At 46.1% G+C, this 23,626-nt stretch overlaps 1 protein-coding gene across 2 annotated transcripts in view; it reads right to left on the reverse strand.

The window, feature by feature from the left end:
- adamts16 (ADAM metallopeptidase with thrombospondin type 1 motif, 16) overlaps nt 1-23,626 on the reverse strand; it is a 398,089-nt gene that overhangs the window by 160,857 nt on the left and 213,606 nt on the right. For both annotated transcript variants that reach the window (XM_085988720.1, XM_085988721.1), the window contains 3 exons: nt 5,120-5,250; nt 2,089-2,212; nt 740-984 (listed from right to left, as the gene is read on the reverse strand). In XM_085988720.1, the coding sequence (XP_085844846.1) occupies nt 740-984; nt 2,089-2,212; nt 5,120-5,250 (500 nt within the window). The remainder of the gene's footprint in view (nt 1-739; nt 985-2,088; nt 2,213-5,119; nt 5,251-23,626) is intronic.

The following is a 23,626-nucleotide window of genomic DNA, read 5'->3' on the forward strand; positions in this document are numbered from 1 at the left end:
AGGACGGTGTAAGGAGGAGACCTGGCTTTAGCTTAGTAACTTTGTGGAAAGAAAGGAGCTTCCATTTGATAAAGGCAATCTATATGGCTGGAATTTGATCTATGAAAGTTTATGAGGCATCAATAATGTACTTCCTTCAGGGTCAAACTCATGGTATGTAAAGCAGAAATAAAATATTTAGTATGGACTACGTTGATCAGTGAGGTAATTCAGTGCTTGGTCTGGTACTGAACTATACAGGCAAAAAAGGGTGTCTTTTTGTTTTCTGATCTGTGGTAATCTTAGAGGTATCAGTTACTGTGTTGAAGTGCTCCTGGTGTAGATTGTGAGGGGAAATATTAGCCATAGATCCTGCCTCTGATCATCACTCAGTAACTCCTGTTATGAAATTCACATATGAATATTTTCCCCCCTATTCTTTCATCTCTCTTGTTTCCTCTGTTAATATCTTTAGCACCTTTCAGCTGACGAGACAGGCTAGGTATAGTTATACATTTCTTTAACAGTGCTGTATGTTCAGTGGATAGAAGACACTTACTACAGACAATATAGGACTTTCCCTTCCCTGAATGCCTCACCACACTGAAATGCTAATACTTCGTGAAACTGTGCCAGCTAGCAGTCCAACTAAGACGAATGAAACCATACTTTGCACGTTGGATGTTATCAATGCTCAGATGATGGTATAACCATATCTCAAGAATGTAGTGTGTTTTATTGAGAGAATGGACAAACATACCTCTATTACTAGTGTTTCATTAGTAGGGCCTCTGGCGGAAAGGCTTTCCTGTCGATTGTACGGTCTTTTATAATCAAACACTGTGCCAGAAAACCTGTGCCGACCAGGCCAATCCAATGTCCAATGGCCATTGATGTAGTATTTCTGATGTTGGTTTCTAATGGCAATGTAAGCATTGGAGATGTTTAGTTCATATACACGAATGCTACGTGCCCCAGCAGGAATCGTAACTACTGTGTAGTATTCTGGTTGAGAAAAAGGAAAATTCAATTAAAAATGTAACATAGAATTATTTCTTATTTTAAAACATTTTCAGTTCTATATCAAAATGTAGAAAAAATAGAATTGCAAGTCCTCTGCTCAGACTCCCATAAACACACCCTTCCAGAGTAGTACCGAACCAAAGAAAGTAGATGGTACATGTTGTGCGACTCTGCTCTTGCTGTGGAGCCCCACTTGACAGGAGCACAGATTTGGGAATCTGGCAGGGAGGTCTATATGCCAAATTTGCGCTGCTTCTGATTTCACGGTAATAAATGCTATTGGCTGGATAAATTGGGACTACCGTGAAGCTCTGTGTCCTTTTCTCCAATCAGTGCTCATAATGAATGAAGCCTCGCAAAGGTCCCTCTCAAATTCAAAAGCCGGTTGGTCTTGAGGTAAATGATACTGGCCAAGGAGGCAATAGGGACACTGCTAATGGCCTCAGCACCCCTTAGCTAGTCAGGAAAAAAAATTACGTACTAGGTTTCTGTTCCTTATTGTTATTCAGTCACTCCTGCTGGAAAATATGTATGTGTAGATTTTGGGTGAGGGTAGATCAGGCTTGGCTATAATGTTGCTCATGTCGCGTGGCCTAGGTGAGTCTTAGAAGGTGGCTAATGGCTATGGAGGTGTACCTAGCATGAGTCAGCATCTTCAGGCAGGGAGAAGAGAATTCCATGTATAATCAACCCAAGTGCATATCATTTTAGGTGTCTCTAACACTGGTGTAAAATTATAGCCTGCGGGCCATTTCCAGTCCTCAAGACCTGGCAATCAGGCTGACTTCCAGGTAACTCGATCTTACTTGCGTTTACATTTTTTATTCTCACTGGTTTGTCCTGTGTTAATTTTGTGGGCCTGGAGGTTTGCACAGGGCTGTTTCAGTACTCTTGCCAAATTTGTGGATATATCCTAACTCAGAACACCAGGTTAGAATTAAGCAAATTAATGGATTTAAATTTGATATGGTATATGCTTAAGAGGCATATGGAGACATAAAGCTTTGGATCCTCCTGCTCTATAGGTTAAATGGGCATCATGAGTAATACACAGAGGTTCAATACATTACACAGATCAAAACGTACGGTTGACATAGTGCTGTTTGCTGTATTGACCCTTGTAGATTTTACAAGTTGAGTTATTTCCTTTGCAGACCCCACATGCATCTGGCACAGCATTAGAACCCAGTACACGGTCACATCCAACTGCCTGTGAGGGATGGAAACAAATAAAAGCACATCAGAAATATATTATGCTGTATAATTACACATAATTTTGACTGGATTACAGAAATGGCAGGGCGCCTCTGAATGGGTTCTATTTATCACTGTAAATCTATTTTTAAAATGTTAGAAAACATTAAAAAACCACTCTTGTTGGGCATATTACTCAGTGACCTTAGTAACAGTGGAATGTCTCATTTACTGCTAGGGAGCTCTAATAGAGTCATCAATCCCCACTCTTTTACAGTCATAATCACTAATGGAGCAATTTAACAGTGACTGTTCCATGAGGATTTTGTATGGTTATACTCGCTTACTACTTTATTAATGGTGTAGTTTTGACAGCTTCTTCCACCTAGAGTACTAGCAGACACAGGTAAACAACTCTAACAAATGGGAGACTGTTTGAATACCACAAATAATCTCTAATGAATAGTTAATTTTAAAAGAAATTGAGCTGACAAAACTACAGCATTCAGACAATTGTAGCAGGAACATAGAGATTGATTCTGCTGGGCACCAGGAGCACAGAAAGGGCTACCTCCAGTGGCCACTTAGTATATAGAGTGGGCTTCTGGCAAGATTATCTCTGCTAAAAGGAAGATCGCCATGGTCAACAAGGAGAACCAGGCGGAGCTATAATTGGACCGCCATGGCAGCACCTAATCAGGGTTAGAGTTAGGGTTTTGCCTCGTTTTCCTCTGCTATCCCACCTAATCAGGTAGCAAGGAACATTAAAGGGACAGCACAGCTCTGAAGAAGAAATAAGCTACCAGTTTTGTAGGCTTTGGCTAAAATAGAGACCTATAAAAGGTAGGTACTTGGGGCCTCAACTGGATACTCGGCCCATTCCCTCCAGATACAGAAATAAGGGCCATTACTGCCGCTGCCCCAGGCCTACAGCCACCTTTCACCAGGCGGTCCCAGAGAGGTGGCAAGAGGGATGGACAGGTGGGAAATGGGACAAGGAACCAGGCCCGCTTCCCCTGCTGGGATTTACTTGCGGTGAGTGCGTCAAGGGTTGTTGGCCACGGTCTCAGGGGAAAGAAATGGAGCTTGTTGTGGGGGCGACAACGATAGGACGTGCCATCCAATTTTGCCTCGTTTTCCTCTGCTACCCCACCTGAAATCGGGCAGGACCACATAAGAAATTCCTGCCCAATATGAGTCAAAACAATTGTACTGGGATACCAATGGGCAAGTCACAGTTTCCCATAGTGTAATAATTAATTAACACTTGCTGGATTATGTAATAATAACATTTTGCAATTCCATCCCCCCACTCAGGTAGATATCTCCAGTAGGCTATTTCTGATACTGCACTGCTCATTGAGAATGTAAGTTATTGGAATATGCTAATTATTAATGGCTTCTTGTGTGCCTCAATGAATTGGAATCATATTCTGAAACAAGTACAATCCTAACTATAAATGTATATTTACATAGTTTAGGACTTAGCATTCCATTAAAGCAGTTTCTTCCTTGTTTTGGAACCCAACATCACGTGGTCAAAACTCCACGGGTGTTGCATCCTAGAGTAAATGCCAGGATGTGCCTGGCGATGGCCCCACCAACATTTGCCTACCTCTGGCAGGCGCTCACACCACTAGGGGTGCAGCTGGAGTGTCCACCTGCCAAAGAGTTGCAGCGCAACGTTGGCTGAAAAAGGGGTAAACGGAAGGGACCTCTGTCCCTCAGAAAGAATTATAGATTGTCCCCAGCAGCCCCCCTTTGTAAACAGGCTGCATTTAAATAATATTTAAACTTGCCAGATCTTTGGGTATCCAAGCCACAATCCCAGGCCGGACTCACAGGTGGTGTCCACGTGCGCCCTTTGATGGCCTGGTAAATTGCTGATGAAATGCCAGGTTCCTCCGAGGGCTGGAGATGCGAGTGCTCCCAGTGTTGGGAGTTTCTGCCCCTGGCTCCACCCCCTCCTGCATCAACGGCCTTTTAAGGGGTGATTGGAGACATCGAAATCCTGAGATTAGGCTGGGAACCAGCATATCCAGGCCCTGGCCTAATTTCCAGCCTTTTTGGCATACGCCCACCAGAATGATGGCAACAGGACCCCCGATATTTACTTGGGGCTGTGAGGAGAGCCGGGGGGGGAGGGGGGGTGGGGAGGATTTCCAGACGGGAAACTTGGATATCTTTAAAATTATATGAAGAGGTTTCCTGCCTGACAGCGAGCCAGATTGACAGGCTGGTTGCCTGTTGGGTGGGAAAGTAGCCGAGGAGTGGATGCCAGGTAAGTAAGAGATCGTGTTGTAAGCTTAAATAAAAACAGAAAATACTGGAAATACTCAGCAAGTTAGGCAGCATCTGTGGAGAGAGAAACAAAGCTTGTAAGCTTGTTGGGCCTGGAGGAAGCACTCCTGCTCCTCCTGGCCCACGGGCAGTGCTGTAAATCAAAGGTTGCAGCGACCAACCCACCTCCTGAGAGCAGATTGGTCGCCCACCCCTCGACCCACCTTCGTTAACACTGGAAGTGGGTGGGTTTGATGCTTGTTTTAGATTAAACTTTTTTTTTTCACCTCCCATCTGCCCCCAACCCACCCGTCCTTGGGGGTTAACATTCCTCCCAGGGTGTCAGAAGGGTTGTGGATTTACGGTCCGACTTATCTTTTAATTACTTTAGAGTGCAGTACCAGCAGCATAAGTCAAATTGTATTTTAATTTTTTTGAAATTGATGTTGCAAATGCCTTACATTGACTTCCTGTACTTTGAAAGGAAGGAAATTATAACAAAACCATATTTTCAGCTGTACTGTTGCACAGATTTTTTTATGACCTAAAAACCGGAAGAAGTGCACTAGATTTTTACAGTAGTATGAATCTATATACTCTGTGGCAGGGGTGGGAGGGAATATTCATAACCAAGCCATTTTACCTCACATATACCATCTATGCACACATCAGCTCTTTCTTCAGAGCATGGTGTTCCATCTTTGACTTTACTTGAAAGAGCAAAAAAGAAGTCAAAATCCTCTGCCGCACAATAGAGTTTGCAAAGATCATGGTCTGTAAAGGACAAACGGGTACATGATTATATTTAGTGCCAGTGTGGGAATAAACATACAGAGCACAGAGAAGACTTAAACACACTGTAAGAAGGATAAGTCATAAAGTCACAAGCACAAGCTTAAAATGTGCAAGACACAATGGCCCAGAATTTGTGGTGGGTAATAATGGCGAACTAACCCCTCTGAAACTGACCGCAACTTCAGGATTTAGTGCGTGCGCATCTAAACGCAGAAATCCTGAAGTTGCGGCCAGTCATTCACTGCTCCGACACAGGTTGCGCTGTGGACTACACTACAGAGCGCTGAAATTAATTGAACGATGAAAAAGGCAAACTTCTCGCCACAGAAGTCGTGAGATCTCTGTGGGCAGCTTTCTTCGGGGCCAGCGGTGAGCACCTTTGCTTCGCTGCTGACTGCAAATTCTGGGCCAATGTGCTATTTATCCTTTAAAGAAACAATGACCCTTTTGTTGGACCATATAAGTTATTTGTGCCAATCTGTTCATTAAGGCTCAAAATATTTAGGATAAATTTATTTAAAGAAATACACCACGGGCAGCAGTTGTGGATTCTGAAATTTGGATTGTAGCTATTATCATTGGAGTTGATAGTTATCCTGTTCTTTTAACTCTGGTTTTGAACAGAGCACAGACTGATGAGACCAATGCCTCTGCTCTCTTTTGATGCTGTCTTATGTGAAGTAAGTTTGGACAGCCTCAGCATAGTTCTCAGTAAGCTTCAAGGATGGTGTATTGATTTGTATGTGGGTTCAATGACGACACATTGATGAAAGAGAATGTCTTTTAATCTAAAGTCTGTTCAACTCAGTTAACAGCATTACAGGAGACACCATCTTAGAGATCCATCTAAAACAAAACTAAAACTAAACTCCCTCTCTCACATGCCCTCTGCTGGTAAGGCATAAATAATCAAACAGGCAAATATGCTGGTAAGGCATCATAATCAAACAGGCAAATACCATCATTATTTGCTGATATCATTACATCTCCCTTTCTTAAAACAAAAGTATTTTACTTTTATCTAACAACAAGTTTTCTTTGTATTACTCTGCATTTTAACTGTAACACTTAATGAACTTACATTATCATTATCAAGGTTTTTTAACCTTGTTTTGTGTGTTCACATGAAATATGTAAATACACTAGAACTTGAAGAGAGAATAAGATAACATTACTTCCTTCTATAACAAGAGTCCTTAAACTTGCTCAATGAGTCTCTCAGGAGGCTTCACGCGTCTTGAGGATTTTCTGATTGATTGTCCTTGAATCTGAGTTGTTGCCTCAGATGATGATTTCTCAGCTGTGTGATCAGGTTGTTCAACAGTATCAGTCTTTTGACCTGCTGTGTGATCAGGTTGTTCAACAGTATCAGTCTTTTGACCTGCTGTGGCTGGTCCCATGAGAAGATCCCGACGATTTCTTCGCAGAACAGCACCCTCATCTGTCTGAACGGTGTATGATCTTGGTTGAACTTCACTCAGGACAGTTCCCTTCTGAGTCCATATGTTTGTTTTGTCTTTGAACCTTACTTGGTCACCAGTGTGCAGTTCAGGTAGGTTTTGTGTTCCTCTGTCATAGTATAACTTTTGCTTTTCTTTCTGTTGTTCTTTGAACTTCCTCACTTTCTCCCTCTCTTTTGTTTTCAGGAGGTTCTCCGGGATGGGTAGGTTTGACCTTAGCAGACGTCCCATAAGGAGTTGGGCTGGTGACATACCACACTCGAGCGGCGTTGTGCGGTATACAAGCATGCTCTGGTAGAAGTCAGTTCCACTGTCTTTTGCCTTGTACATCAGTCTTTTCACTGTCTGGACCGATTTTTCCACTAGTCCATTGGACTGTGGAAAGTGAGGACTTGACGTTGTGTGGACAAAGTCCCACTCTTTGGCAAAGTGTCGGAAATTTGCATTGTAAAACTGGGGTCCGTTGTCTGTGAAGACCTCGCTTGCCACGCCATGTCTGGAGAATATAGCTTTCATACATGTTATCACAGCATCTGCAGTGGTGGTGTACAGTCTACAAACCTTTGGATACAGGGAGTAATAGTCTGTGACTACAAGATAGTCCTTCCCTTGACATACGAATAGGTCAACGCCTACCTTCTGGTAAGGTCTGTCTGGCGCTGGGTGTGGCTTTAGTGGTTCTACCGGATTGCTTGCTCGATATTTCAGGCATATTGTGCAGTTTGACACCTCATTTGTCACATCTTGGTTGATTCGTGGCCAGTACATCACCTCTCGTGCTCTTTTCTTACACTTTTCGATTCCCAGATGTCCTCCATGGATCCTTTTTAGCATCTCTTTTCTCAGACTCTTTGGGATAACTATTTTACTTCCTTTGTAGATGATGTCTTCAACCACCGATAGTTCCGCCCTGCAGTTCCAGTACTCTGCCATGTCAGGTGAGCAGTCTTGCTTCATGTTGGGCCATCCATCCAAGATGCTTTTCCTCAGTCGTCTCAGTGTTTCATCTTTGTTTGTCTCAGTCTTTATGAGCTCCATTTTTGCATCTGTTATGGGCAGTGCACTTGTGATCATGTCCACGTAGGCGTTTACTTTTTCATCCATTTTGGTGTTTGCGGGCTCACTTGGGTCAACAGCTCTGGACAATGTGTCTGCTGTATACATCAGCTTACCCGGTGTGTACGCAACATTCAGTGTATAGCGTTGCAGCCTGATCATCATTCTTTGTATTCTAAGCGGACAGCTATTTAGTGGCTTTTGGAACAATGCAATCAAGGGCTTATGGTCAGTCTCTACACTGATTGCTTGTCCTGACACAAACTGGTGAAATCTTTCACAGGCGTATGCGATGCTGAGCAGCTCCTTTTCTATTTGAGCATATCACGTCTCCGCGTCTGTCATTGAGCGCGATGCATATGCAATAGGTTGCCAGTAGTCATATTTTTGCAGAAGAACGGCACCGAGCCCACTCTGTGATGCATCTGATGATATCTTGATGGGTCTCGCTGGGTCATAAAACCTCAGAACTGGTTCCTCTGTGAGCAGTTTCTTTAGATCGCTCCATGACTTCTCATGCTCATGATTCCATTCCCATTCTATGTTCTTTTCAGTTAGTCGTCTCAGTGGCGCCATCTTTTCTGAGAGGTTGGATATGAATTTACCCATGTAGTTGATCATTCCATTAAACCTCTGCACGTCCTTTTTGCATTGTGGCTTTGGCATATTCTCAATGGCGGACACCTTTCTGGGATCTGGTCTGATGCCCTCACTGCTAAGGATATCTCCCACGAATGTCAGTTCTGTCACCCTGAGCTGGCATTTCTCTCTATTCAGCTTCAGGTTTGTTTTCCTTGTTGCTTCCAGCACTTTTTTCAGTCTCTCGTCATGCTCAGTTCTCGTGGTTCCCCATACTATGATGTCATCCATTGATGTATCAACTCCCTCCAGGTGCTCATAGGTCATATGGATAGTTTTGTGATACACTTCCGGAGCTGAGGCAATGCCAAATGGTAACCTTAGGAATCTGTATCTGCCAAATGGACTGTTGAACGTGCACAGTCTTGAACTTGCCTCGTCCAGTTTCATCTGCCAAAATCCTGATGATGCATCTAATTTGCTGAAATACTTTGCATTTGCAAACTGTGACATGATTTCCTCACGTGTAGGAAGCTTGAAGTGCTCTCTCTTTATTGCTCTGTTTAGATCTCTTGGATCCAGGCAAATTCTGAACTTTCCATTCTTTTTGTCCACAACGACAAGGGAACTCACCCACTCAGTTGGCTCATCTATCTTCTGAATCACGTTCAGGCTTTCCATCCTGTCCAACTCTGCCTTCAGTTGCTTTTGAAGAGCAAATGGAACTTTTCTGCATGGATGTATGACTGTTGGCATACTTATATCTACTCTGATCGTGTGTTCTCCTGGAAGGCAGCCTAGACCCTGAAATAGGTCGGTGTACTCTTTCATGAGTCCATCATAGACTGTCTCTCCTTCGCTTTCTACAACGAGGACTCTCTTTACCAGGTTCAGTCTCTCACAGGCTATTAAACCTAGTATGGCCTGCACATCCTTTGGCACCACGATTAATGCTAGCGTGTGCTCTCTGTCCTTGTGTGTCACTTTGACAATGCATCTTCCTTTCACTGGTATATCAGTACCTGAGTATCCTGTCACTTTCACTTTTATTCCATGTATCTTTGGTCTGGGTCTAATTTTCTTAAAATCAGTCTCTGATATCACATTAACTTGTGCTGCAGTATCCAATTTAAATGGAATGTGTGTGTCATTCACTTTTAGTGTCAACATCCAGTCTCTTTTTTCTTTTTTGTTTTCAGACACAACATCCACATAGAACTCCTCTATCCCGCTTTCATCGACTGCATGGACCTTGCTTTGTTGCGCTTTGTTCTTACAGCAACGGGCATAATGGTTGTTTTTGTTGCAACTATTGCATGTTTTACCATATGCTGGACACTTTTTTGGTGTATGCTGTGTACCGCATCGACTACATGACTTTCGATTGCCCCTTTCATTTTTATTTGCTGGCCACGCCTCTTTTTTCACATTGGCGCTCTTTTTGCTAAACGGTTTGTGTCCGTTCTTACTCACTGCATCCACGTTGCAGCTACTGTCACTGAACAGCTCCTTTGCCTGCCACTTCACAGTCTCTGTAGCCCTACACAGTGCTATGGCTTTTCCCAGGTCTAGATCTTGCTCTTTTAGCAGTGTTTCCCTTAGACCATTATCTGGAATACCACACACCAGTCTGTCTTTTATCAGCGAGTCTGTCAGTCCCCCAAATTCACATGATTTGCTTCTGTTTCTCAGTTCAGTCACATACTGATCAATAGTCTCTCCCATTTTCTGTACACATGTGAAAAATCTGTGCCTCTCAAACGTCACGTTACGTTTAGGTATGCAGTAGGCCTCAAACTGTTCCATTATTTTATCCAGCTTCGTTTTGTCTCCATCAGCAGCGAATGTGAAGTTATTATACACCTCCAGCGCTTCATCACCCACGACATGCAAGAACACTGACGCTTTCATTTTATCACTTTTCTCGTCAGCTCCGATTGCTGCTAAATACAACTCCAAACGTTGTTTGAATCTCCTCCAATTTTCAGCCACATTACCTGTCAACTGAAGCTTCGCCGGTGGGTGCAAACCTTCCATTTTTCACTTCATTAGCTATTCTCCAAAGGTAAGTAACGATGTTCTCTTTTGGCTTGCTAATATGTGGAGAGCTGATTTAACTTCAGATTTTTCCTCTTCATCTCTTTCAATCACTTCTTCTGACACCATGTATTGATTTGCATGTGGGTTCAATGATGACACATTGATGAAAGAGAATGTCTTTTAATCTAAAGTCTGTTCAACTCAGTTAACAGCATTACAGGAGACACCATCTTAGAGATCCATCTAAAACGAAACTAAAACTAAACTCCCTCTCTCACATGCCCTCTGCTGGTAAGGCATAAATAATCAAACAGGCAAATATGCTGGTAAGGCATCATAATCAAACAGGCAAATACCATCACTATTTGCTGATATCATTACAGATGGCAGCTTAGGAAATTGAAAACAATTCTCGCTGTTGCAATAGGGAGTGTAATAATGTTGCGATTAAAGCATCTTGTTGAGCAGGTTAGAGTGGTTTTTAGACACATTATGGGGTAGATTTTGACTACTAGCCAGCCACCTATTCCTGCGCTAAGAGCACGGCATGATTTTCAGGCCCGGGCTTCATTGGAACCTGACTGGCAAGCTACAGACACCAAACGGGTGTCCCGAGCCAGCTCATCGGTTTTGGGCCACAGGAATGTCAGCTGGCTGGTGTGCTGGCAGCAGCTGCATGTAGTTCCTGGAAGGGGAGGGTGGGGATGGGGAGGAGAGGCTGAGGGGTGCAAGCCGGGCAGGCAGCGGCTCACAGTACAGGAAACTTTGTGTTATCCGGAGGCGAACCGTCCGGCAAGCTCGAGCCACTGGCAAAAATCAGGAGCTGTTTTTTATTCTTTTCATTTCTTTTCTTTGCTTTTTTTGAACAGTCAAGCTCTGCAACGTCTGTAGCTAAGCAACAGCTTCAGCTAGAGATGCTACAGAGATGCTTGCCGACTGTTTAGAGGCTGTTGCTAAGCAACAGAGTTTGTTGATTCATACGGAGATGAAAATCTCCGTATGTTTCAACATTAGCTCTGGAGTGTACAGCAGTTTTGAGGGAACGGCAGCAGCTCGGTCCCGTCGGTGCCGGATAGCACAAAGTTTCCTGTACTTTTATAGGGCACTCCTGCTGCTCCTGGTCCTACAATATATACAGACTTATCTGTGGGATCCACTTTGGCTGAACCGCCAGCTGATATTGGACGGAACGTGCACAGCATGCACTTTGTACTGTATGGTCCAATAATAGCAAACGTGGTCCTATGTCACAGGACCCTGATTTGCATTTTAAATGGGCCTACCACCTGACTCTTTACTCCAACCTCCCAGCAATAGGCCCAGGAGAAAATTGCAGTCGCCACCGGGACAGCGGGAACAGGGCGTTAATTTTTTCCCCATGATTTCTGGGGCACGACTGCCCATACCTGCCAGGCAGGAGGCTTCAAGATGCTGGCAATGGGTACCAAAAGTAGCAAAATATTCTATTTCCCAAGACCGACAGCCTTTATATTGATGAGCACAGGAATTCAAAAAAATTAAGTTTTAAGAGTGCAAAGTTGTTTGAAGATTAATTTAAAAGCTATAAAAAGTACTTAAAGAACCTACAAAGAAGGTTTTTGGATACAAATTTTCTTTAATTTACTAAATAAAATGACAGTACTGCCTAAGTTACTAAGAAACTGCCAGTAATTGTTTGTGAACAGTGCAGGGCTAAACCAGAGACTGATGCAACCAGAGTACTTCCTGCCAGTACATAGTAGGCTGAAGATAATTTAGAGATACTGGTTTCTCTGTAATACAAAATGCAGTTGGCGGACTGAAGTCATACTGTAAGCTGCGCCTTGCTGCAAGTTGTACTCTGCCCACCCAGGAAAAACACTCTGCATATGCATTTGAAATCATGCATAAAGCTTTGTTTCCCGGTTGGCTAATTTTTAATGCTATGGGAGTGGGAGTGTTCACTTCTTTCTAATACTAAAAATACATGCTAAATTTATAAAGGTCCCCAACTCCCAGGATGTCCAACAGACTGCGCACTTTTGAAACTTCGCTCAGCATCTGTTGGAGTTATACTGTACCCAGTGCAAAATTTTAGTGCTGGAAGACAATCTATTGGGCCTCACACTTCTGAAGTCAGATCATAAACCTGACACTTCGAGTTACACTGACATTTTCAGGTTGATGTGCATCCAAAACTGCTTCACACCAACATGCAAGTGGTAGTAGAACAGCAGAGTTGAAGAGTCGTTTACAATGTGCAAACTTTTCAAAATAAAAGAACAAACTATTTTTCCCTGTCCCATGAGGCCTCTCACTTGTAGCAGTTTCTTTTAGCTGATTAAGTATACGCTTAAGATCATAGACAGCTCCTCAGATCACTGCAAACAACAACAACTTGCATTTATATAGTGCCTTTAACATAGCAAACGTCCCAAGGTCCTTCAGAAGAGCGTCAGAAATCAAAATTTGACAGCAAGCCACAGAAGGAGGCATCAGGACAGAAGACCAAAGCTTTGGTCAAAGAGGTAGATTTTAAGGAGCATCTTAAAGGAGTTGAGAGAGGTAGAGAGCAATGTTCCCTCTGAGCTGCGTGGCCACGCAGCTGTCTGCCGGGCCCATGCAGCCCGGGACCAGTTTTTCCCAATGTGAAATTTCGCCCCCAAATATAAAATTGGGGGAACATTGGTGGAGAGGTTTAGGGAGGGAATTCCAGAGCATAGGGCCTAGGCAGCTGAAAGCATGGATGCCAATGGTGAAGCGATTAAAATTGGAGATGCGCAAGATGCCAGAATTGGAGAAGCGCTGATGATCTCGGAGGGTTGTACGGCTGGAGGAGATTACAGAGATAGGGAGGGGCGAGGCCATGGAGGGATTTGAAAACAAGGATGAGAATTTTAAAATTGAGGCGTTGCCGGATCGAGAGCCAATGTAGGTCAGCGAGCACAAGGGTGATGAGTGAATGGGACTTGGTGCGAGTTAAGATACGGGCAGCAGAGTTTTGGATGAGCACAAGTTTATCTAGGGTGGATGATGGGAGGCCGGCCAGGAGAGCATTGCAATAGTCAAATCTACATGTCACAAAGGCATGGATGAGGGTTTCAGGAGCAGATGAGCTGAGACAGGGTTGTAGTCAGGCGATGTTATGGAGGCAGAAGTCAGCAGTCTTGGTGATGGAACGGATATATGGTCAGAAGCTCACTCGGGGTCAAACACAAGCGAAGGTTGTGAATGGTCTGGCTCAACTTCAGACAGCTGCCAGGGAGAGGGAAGGAATCGGTGGCCAGGGAACAGAGTTTGTGGCGGGGACCAAAGACAATGGGCTAGAAATTCCCCATGAGCCCCGTTTGGGGCGCTAAATCAGAAAAGCTGGAAAAGTTAACGCCAGGCGCTAACCTCTTCCAGCCGCTCTGAAATTCCCATTTTTGGCTCCAAGAGGGAAGTGGAGCGCTAAATCAAGCGATCCGCTTCCTTCTTCGAATGCAAGGGGGGGGGGGAAGTTCGTGACCCGGGCTCACGGCTCCGCAGCACCATGCACTGGGGATGCAAAGCGCTACCGCATTGTAGGGGCTTTTCCCTGAATTAAAGGGAACGGCCCCACACTGCAAACTCCGCAGCTTTTTTTTAACTTACCTGGAACACTGGGGAGCAGGGGTGCCGCATGATCATCCCGGCACGCTGACCAATTGCGGCAACAACCCCACGTCCAGAGGCACCAAAAAAAGTTTTTTCTTAAATCCGACATTTTTTTCAAAGCGGCCGGCCACCTCACCTTTCAATGGTGTCCTGCTAGCGGCCGGCCACACTGCTCACATTCCCTGCTCGCGTTCCCTGCAGCTGTTGCTGCCATCGCCCGGCGCAGCTGCAGGTGGTAAAGGGGAATTATTGTGCCGGGGCTCTACCGGGGCGATGCACCCGGAGATTTTTTTTATTCGTTCATGGGCTGTGGGCGTCGCTGGCAATGCCAGCATTTATTGCCCATCCCTAATTGCCTTTGAGAAGGTGGTGGTGAGCCGCCTGTTTGAACCGCTGCATTCCGTGTGGTGAAGGTACTCTCACAGTGCTGTTAGGTATGGAATTCCAGGATTTTGACCCAGCGACGATGAAGGAATGGCGATATACTTCTAAGTCAGGATGGTGTGTGACTTGGAGGGGAACTTAGAGGTAGTGGTGCTCCCATGCGCCTGCTGCTCTTGACCTTCTAGGTGGAAGAGGTCGCGTGTTTGGGAGGTGCTGCCAAAGAAGCCTTGGTGAGTGGCTGCAGTGCATCTTGTAGATAGTAAACACTGCAGCCACAGTACGCCAGTGGTGGAAGGAGTGAATGTTTAAGGTAGTGGATGGGGTGCCAATCAAGCGGGCTGCTTTGTCCTGGATGGTGTCGAGCTTCTTGAGTGTTGTTGGAGTGCACTCATTCAGGCAAGTGGAGAGTATTCCATCACACTCCTGACTTGTGCCTTGTAGATGGTGGAAAGGCTTTGGGGAGTCAGGAGGTGAGACACTTGCCACAGAATACCTAGCCTCTGACCTGCTCTTGTTGCCACAGTATTTATGTGGCTGATCCAGGTAAGTTTCTGGTCAATGGTGACCCCCAGGATGTTGATGTTAGGGAATGTGGAGATGGTAATGCTGTTGAATGTTAAGGGGCGGTGGTTAGACTCTCGCTTGTTGGAGATATTGATTGCCTGGCACTTATGTGGCACGAATGTTACCTGCCAATTATCAGACCAAGCCTGAACGTCGTCCAGGTCTTGTTGCATGCGGGCATGGACTGCTTCATTTTCTGAGGAGTTGTGAATGGCGCTGAACACTGTGTAGTCATCAGCGAAGATCCCCACTTCTGACCTTATATTGGAGGGAAGGTCATTGATGAAGCAGCTGAAGATAGTTGGGCCTAGGACACTGCCCTGAGGAACTCCTGCAGCAATGCCCTGGGGCTGTGATGATTGCTGTGTCCGTCAGTAATAAGACACAAGACTGCAGGAGAACGGTACAACAGGTGTTTACTCAACGTGGCTCACTCTGGAACTGAACTGTACAGATTACTACTCAGTGCTATATACAGGTGTGGTCACTGCCGGTACTGCAGTATACATGAGCTGTAAAAGTAGTTCCCCCCTTAAAGGTATATACATTCTATATGTTACAATTCCTCCCCTTTTAGATTAACAGTACCATAACACTCATTTAACAATTAAATATCAAACTAATTACAATTAACACTTTTAACATACAACGTTATCTGAAAATAGTCCATTTATATATTCAGTCTTTGGAGAGGCTTCCTGATCCTTTCTGGATAACGCCTTTCCCGAGTGTCTCGCTCTTGGTGTGGAGGCGATTCTGGCACCCTGTCGTCGGTTGAGTCATCAGCTTCCGATGCTACTGTTTCTGAGGTAGATGCGACCTGTACGTCGGGTTCCTCACCAGGTACGTATGGGCGAGACATGGGGTTGACTTGTTCCTGTGACTCTAGGATCTGGTCAGCATGGCGTCTCACGATGTTCTCCCCAACGTCCACTGTGTACATTAGTGGGCCCTGCCGTGTGCATATCGTTCCTGGCTGCCATTTTTCTGTTCGGTAGTCGCGGGCCAAGACTGGTTGCCCTACATTGAAGCTCCTTGTTGGCTTCTCATGGATGTGCTGGAATTGCTTACTCTCAACATCTCTTCGTACGTTTGGTCTGAGCAAATCCAGGCGAGATCTTAACCTTCGGTTAAAGAACATCATGGCCGGGGCCTGGTTGGTGACTGCATGTGTCGCATTCCGGTAGGCGAACAGGGAATTGTCCACCTTATGCTGCAGCGGAATGTTGTCATTGTACATAGCCTTTATTGCCTTCTGAACGGTTTGTACGAACCTCTCAGCCAATCCATTTGTGGCTGGATGATACGGGGCGGATGTGTAATGCCTTACCCCATTCTTCTTCATAAACCTCTGGAACTCTTCGGACACAAACTGTGGTCCGTTATCGGAGCAAATCTGTTCTGGCAAGCCGTTCCTGGCAAAAATGGTCAGTAGGACTGCAATAGTTTTCTCCGTGGTGGTGGAGGACATTTTGATGACCTCAGGCCATTTCGAGTGCGCATCCACGGCTATTAAAAACATTGAGTCCATAAATGGACCAGCAAAATCAATATGCACCCGTTGCCATGGAGATGAGGGCCACTCCCATGGGCGTAGAGGGGCCTGTGGTGGTGCATTTTGGACTTCTGGCATCCTGAGCAGCTCTTGGTCAGGTCCTCGATTTGTTTATCGATTCCCGGCCACCACACATAAGCCCTGGCAAGGCATTTCATTTTTACCCCTCCCAGATGACCCTCATGAAGCTCATTGAGCACTTTATCCCTTAACTTGGGTGGAATTACTACTCAGGATCCACACATCAAGGTCCCCCGGCACACTGACAGCTGTTCTCTTCTTGACGAGAATGCTGGCAACAGTGAGTCGCCATGTGCTGGCCATCCCTTCACCGTCAAATCATATACCCGAGACAGTGTCGGGTCATTTCGGGTCTCCTTTTCTATACGAGCATTAGTTACCGGTAGGTATTCAACTATAGTCGAATGAAATATTTCGACAGGATCCACTGCTGGTGCTTCCTCCGCAGTAGGCAGTGGCAGGCGTGATAGCCCATCAGCATTTCCATGCTGTTTCGTGCCCTTATATTCAATCTCATAGTGGTGCGCCCCTAGAAAGAGTGACCATCTTTGTAGTCGTTGCGCAGTCATCACCGGAACGCCCTTCTTCGGATTAAAAATGGAGACAAGGGGCTGGTGGTCAGTCAGCAAGGTGAACTTCTGCCTGTGCAGATAGTGATTGAACTTTTTCACTCCCCACACTAGGCTGAGGGCCTCCCTGTCAATCTGGGCGTAGTTACGCTCGGCTGAGGTTAGTGATCGCGACGCAAAGGCTATTAGCCTCTCTGAGCCGTCCGAGGATTTGTGCGACAGCACCGCTCCAATGCCGTAGGGTGACGCATCACACGCCAACCGAATTGGTAGTGCTGGGTTGAAATGGGCCAAAACCCCTTTCGATGTGATTAGTGTTTTGCTCTTCTGGAAAGCTCATTTACATTCGTCACTCCATTTCCATGGCACCCCAGTTTGCAGTAGGTTGTTCAGTGGGTGTAGTATTGTAGACAAATTTGGCAAGAACTTATGGTAGTAGTTTACCAGCCCGAGGAACGACCTCAATTGTGACACGTTTTCCGGTGCTGGAGCCTTGACTACTGCCTCAATCTTTTCTGGGGACTTATGTAACCCCTCTTTATCGATAACGTGGCCACAATACGAGATCTGTTTTTTTAAAAACTCGCATTTGTGGCGGTTAGCTCGGAGCCCATATTCCTTCAATCTAGTGAGCACCTGCTCCAGGTTGGCGAGGTGATCACGGTCATTTTCGCCCGTGACCAGGATGTTGTCCAAATAACACTGGGTCCCTGGGATCCCTTGCAGGACTTGTTCCATTGCCCTCTGCCAAATAGCCGGAGCTGATGCTACCCCAAATACCAGCTGGTTGTATTGGTAGAGACCTTTATGGGTGTTGATTGTGAGGTATTTTTTTGATGCTTCTTCTACCTCCACTTGCAGATACGCCTGGGCCAGATCAATCTTAGTGAAGCGTTTCCCTCCAGATAGCGAGGCGAAAATATCTTCAATCCGCGGAAGTGGATATTGTACGGTGTGAAGGACTGGGTTCACTGTTACCTTAAAGTCCCCACAGATGCGAACCTTCCTTGGTTCCCCAGGCATGCTGCTCAACGACTTTTTCATCACAGGGACGATGGGCGTAGCCCACTCGCTCCAGTCTACCTTGGACAGTACTCCTGAACGTTCCAAACTCTCCAGCTCTGCTTCGACGGCTGGGCAGATCGCATAAGGTAAAACATTTTGGGCTTGCGTTTTCGTCGATTTTAATTGTTGCTGTCATGCCTTTTAGTGTTCCGAGTCCTTGCTGGAACACTTCTTGTGCGTCGGTTAGGATCTTTGACAGTCGCCCAGGTGTGACGTTGTCATCCTTTTTGGCAGCCACAGTCAGTGCTTGTACAGAATGCCAATCTAGCTGTATTTTCCGGATCCATTCACGTCCCAGTAATGGTGGTCCTCCATCTTGCAATACATACAGGTCTAGTTTTGGTGTTTCCTTACCGGTATATATAACGGTCACCCTTATTTTTCCTTTGGGGTAGACTTTTTGCCCCGTGTACGTCTTCAAAATAATTTTTGTGTCTCTCAAGGGTATGTGTGAGAATAGCTGCTCGTAGTCCCGTCGGTTTATGACTGTTAGGGCTGATCCTGTGTCCAATTCCATTTTTACCTGGACTCCTGCTATCTTGAGAGTGACCCAAATGGTTCGGTGATCCTCCGTTTTGATCACATTATGTAGTTTCAGACAACTCAGCTCCCTGCTTTTGGAGTCGGTATCACTCTTTTGTTCGTCTGAACTATTCTCCATCACCTTATGTACCTTCTTGTACTTTTCTTTTGGAGATTTCTTATTGCTGGTTTTCTTTCCCGACCTGCAGACTCGTGCTATGGGTCCTACTTTTTCACACTGTCTGCACACTTTGTCTTTGAACCAGCAATCATTGTGGTCGTGTGTTGTTCTGCCGCAGCGATAGCACTTCTCTGTTCTGTATGACATTTTGTTTGTACCATATTCTTGCGGTCTCTTTTGTATCTCTGCAGCGCCCCGTGCTGCTGCTTCATATGATACCGCAATGCTGAAAGCCTTGTCCAGCGTAAGGTCCTTTTCAGATAAAAGCCGTTTCTGGGTTCCTTCACTTTGAAGCCCACACACAAACTTATCCCTTAAGGTGTCTGCCAGTCCCGTTCCAAACTGGCAGTGTTTCGATAGTTTGCACAGTTCTGTTAAATATTCAGCATTGCTTTCATCCTTATGCTGGTTCCGTTTGTGAAACTTGAATCTTTCTGCTATCAGCAGCGGTGTGGGGTTTAAATGTTCCTGTAGTATCGTCACTATGTCTCCAAAACTCTTTTCCACTGGCTTCGCTGGGGTTACTAGATTTCGTAATAAGCCATACGTCTTTGCACCCATTAAGTTTAACAATACCAGCACTTTCTTGTCATCTGGCACCTCATTTGCCTTGCAGTATACCTCTATTCGTTCGACATATGTAGTCCAATCTTCGACTTCATTGTCAAATGCGGTGATACTGCCACTCTTCGGCATTTTGGGTGTGGTTTAAAATGGCGTCTCCTGCGCTTTCCTTCCTCCCCTGCTGCTGCCAACGAGTTTTCTGCGGGCCTTCCTATGCTGCTGCCAACGCCGCTCTCGGCGGTCCTCGTGGCAATGGCGGCGCCTCGCGGGTTTCTGCGCGTTTCTATCTCTCTCCTCGACGCTGCTCGGCCCCTGAACACCGGCTGCGCCCTGTGCACTCTGCCCTCTCTATCTCTCCCCCGTCGACGCTGCTCGGCCCTTTGCTGTGCTGCTCGGTCGGGCTCTAGCCCGCCGCTGTCCGGGAAGGATCTGCACACTACCTGTTGCCAGCCCGTTTCGCTGGACCACCGCGACTGGAAAGCCAAGCCTGGCTCTCAACAGCCTCCCCCGCAATTCTCGAGTCTCTGCTGCCCTGATCGATGACTGGGCGGTTGCCCGTGGTCGACGCCCGTGTCTCTGGCCTTGACCTCCAATCTTCTGGTCTCCAGGAACGAATCCCTGGGAGGTGATGCAGAATTGCAGGTAGGATCGAATTTTTCTCGTCGCCAATGTTGTGTCCGTCAGTAATAAGACACAAGACTGCAGGAGAACGGTACAACAGGTGTTTACTCAACGTGGCTCACTCTGGAACTGAACTGTACAGTTTGCTACTCAGTGCTATATACAGGTGTGGTCACTGCCAGTACTGCAGTATACATGAGCTGTAAAAGTAGTTCCCCCCTTAAAGGTATATACATTCTATATATACATTACAATGATTGACCTCCAACCACCACAACCATCTTCCTTTATGCTAGGTATGCCTCCAGCCAGTGGAGAGATTTCCCCCGATTCCCATTGACTTCAGTTTTACTAGGGTTCCTTGATGCCACACTCGGTCAAATGCTGCCTTGATGTCAAGGGCAGTCACTATCACCTCACCTCTGGAATTCAGCTCCTCTGTCTATGTTTGGACCACGGCTGTAATGAGGTCGGGAGCTGAGTGGTCTTGGCGGAACCCAAACTAGGCATCAGTGAGCAGGTTATTGCTAAGTGCCTCTTGATAGCACTGTCGATGACACCTCCCATCACTTTGTTGATGCTTGAGAGTAGACTGATGGGGCGGTAATTAGCTGGATTGGATTTGTCTTGTTTTTTGTGGACAGGACATACCTGGACAGTTTTCCACATTGTCAGATAGATGCCAGTGTTGTAGCTGTACTGGAACAGCTTGGCTAGAAGCGTGACTAGTTCTAGAGCACGTCTTCAGCGCGACAGCCGGGATGTTGTCGGTGCCCATAGCCTTTGCTGTATCCAGTGCACTCAGCCGTTTCTTGATATCACATGGAGTGAATCGAATTGGCTGAAGGCTGGCTTCTGTGATGGTGGGAACCTCAGGAGGAGGCCGATATGAATCATCCACTTGGCACTTCTGGCTGAAGATGGTTGCCTTTTCTTTTGCACACACGTGTTGGGCGCCACCATCATTGAGTATGGGGATATTCATGGAACCTCCTCCTCACGTTAATTGTTTAATGGTCCACCAGCATTCACGACTGGATGTGGCAGGACTGCAGAGCTTTGATCTGATCCGTTGATTCTGGGATCTCTTAGCCCTGCCTATAGCATGCTTCTTCCACTTTTTAACATGCATGTAGTCCTGTGTTGCAGCTTCCCCATGTTGGCACCTCATTTTTAGGTATGCCTGGTGCTGCTCCTGGCATGTTCTTCTACACTCCTTATTGAACCAAGGTTGGTCCCTGGCTTGCTGGTAATGGTAGAGTGAGGGATATGCCGGGCCATGAGGTTACAGATTGTGGTGGAATACAATTCTGCTGCTGCTGATGGCCCACAGCACCTCAGGGATGCCAAGTTTTGAGCTGCTAGATCTGTTTTGAATCTATCCCATGATGACGTCATGAACTCCGGGCGCAGGAGATTGGGGTGCAACCCTGTAGCGCTGCCGCTAACCTCCCGCCGAATTTGGTGGGAGGTGAGGTTAGCGCCGCGCCCGGGCGAAAATGCCTTTGCGCCCCCCACGGGAGGTGCAAAGGAGGGCAATTTCTCCCCCAATGGCTTCAGTCTTCCCAATATTTAGTTGGAGGAAATTTCTGCTCATCCAATATTGAATGTCGGAGCAGCAGTGTGACAAATCAGAGACAGTGGAGTGGTCAATAGAAGTGGTGGCGAGATAGAGTTGAGTATCATCAGCGACATGTAGAACCTGATGTTATGTTTTCGGATGATGTCGCCAAGGGGCAGCATGTAGATGAGAAATAGAAGGGGGTCAAAGATAGATCCTTGGAGGACTCCAGAGGTAATGGTGCAGGAGCGGGAAGAGAAGCCATTGCAGTTGATTCTCTGGCTACAATTCGATGAATAAGAATGGAACCAGGCGACGGCAACCCCACACAGCTGGACGATGGAGGAGAGGCGTTGGAGGAAGATTGTGTGGTCAACTCTGTTGAAGGCTGCAGATAGGTCGAGAAGGTTGAGGATGGATAGTTTACCTTTGTCACAGTCAAATAGAATGTCATTTTTGACTTTAATAAGGGCCATTTCAGTACTGTGGTAAGGGTGGAAACCTGATTGGAGGGAATCAAACATGGAATTGTGGGAAAGATGGGCATGGATTTGGGAGGCGACAACACGTTCAAGGGCTTAGGAGAAGAAATGGAGGTTGGAGATGGGGTGGTAGTTTGCAAGAACAGTGGGGTCAAGGTGGGCTTTTTGAGGAGAGGGGTGATGACGGCAGATTTGAAGAGGAGGGGGACAGTACCTGAGGAGAGGGAACCGTTATCATTAGCTAACATGGGAGCCAGGAAGGGAAGTTGGGTGGTCAAAAGTTTGGTGGGAGCAGGAGGTGGGTCTCATGGACAAGATGAGCTCGGAGTGTGATAGGGAGTGTGAGGGCTGCATGGTGGAATAGTTATGTGAATGTGAGCATAGAGAGAGGGAATGGGTAAGGGTGCATGGATGTCAGTGTCAAGTGGGATGTGGAGGAAGAGATTGCTAAAGCTGAGTGCTGGTGAGGAAAGGCAATGGGGATCAGATTGAGGGTGATGGGAAATTCATACTCACTTTTCCAGTGCGCTGAAGGTCATGAAAGCTTTTCCTGCACTGTATCTAGGTTCTGCGGGTGACTCCCAAGGAGTTGACCTCCTCAGCCACCTGCATCCGCACTGCCTTGGTCTGATTGGGAGGCCTCTTCCTCCCTGAAGGGAAGAGCACCTCCCTGTTGGCCCAAGCCCCATCGACTAATGCCTGCAGTGCCGCCTCGTCAAAGCGAGAAGCTGATCTTGCCCTCCCGCTTGTAATTTTTTCTGCAGCTCCCTCACACTGCACAATCAAGAAGCTTGGCAGTCTGCAGAAGAAGCAAGGCTTGCTGTGGACCTTAAATGCAGCAGCAATGATGACATCATCGGAGGGGACTTTCAGTCATGAAAAACCCAATTGCAAAGGCTTCCCGCACGTTGGAAATCAATTGGCCAATTGAGTTAAAATTGCATCAATCTCGCACATCCATTTAGATTCGTGTGGGAAACACGAAATTTGGATAACACGACAACAGCCCGCACCTGAGTTAAAATCCAGCCCAGAGCATAAGATGAAGCAGGAAAAGGGGGCGTATGACAGATGTCAGGTTGAGAATACAAGGGGGAACCAGGCTGAATATAGAAAGTTCAGAGGGGAAGTGAAAAAGGAAATAAGAGGGGCAAAGTAAGAGTATGAGAATAGACTGGCAGCTAACATAAAAGGGAATCCAAAAGTCTTCTACAGGCATATAAATAATAAACTTGTAGTAAGAAGAGGGGTGGGCCAATTAGGGACCAAAAAGGAGACCTACGCATGGAGGCAGAGGGCATGGCTGAGGTATTAAATGAGTACTTTGCATCTGTCTTTACCAAGGAAAAAGAAACTGCCTAAGTCATAGTGAAAGAGAAGGCAGTTGAGATGGGATAAAAAGTGGTAAGAGAGGAGCTCCTAGAAAAGCTGGCTGCACTTAACATAGATAAGTCACCAGAACCGGATGGGATGCATTAATTAAGGAAAGCCAGCATGGATGTGTCAAAGGCAAATC

This window comes from Somniosus microcephalus, chromosome 5 (genome assembly GCF_052327205.1).
Source record: "Somniosus microcephalus isolate GS21.2 chromosome 5, FLI_Smic_1.0, whole genome shotgun sequence".
Taxonomy (NCBI): Eukaryota; Metazoa; Chordata; class Chondrichthyes; order Squaliformes; family Somniosidae; genus Somniosus; species Somniosus microcephalus.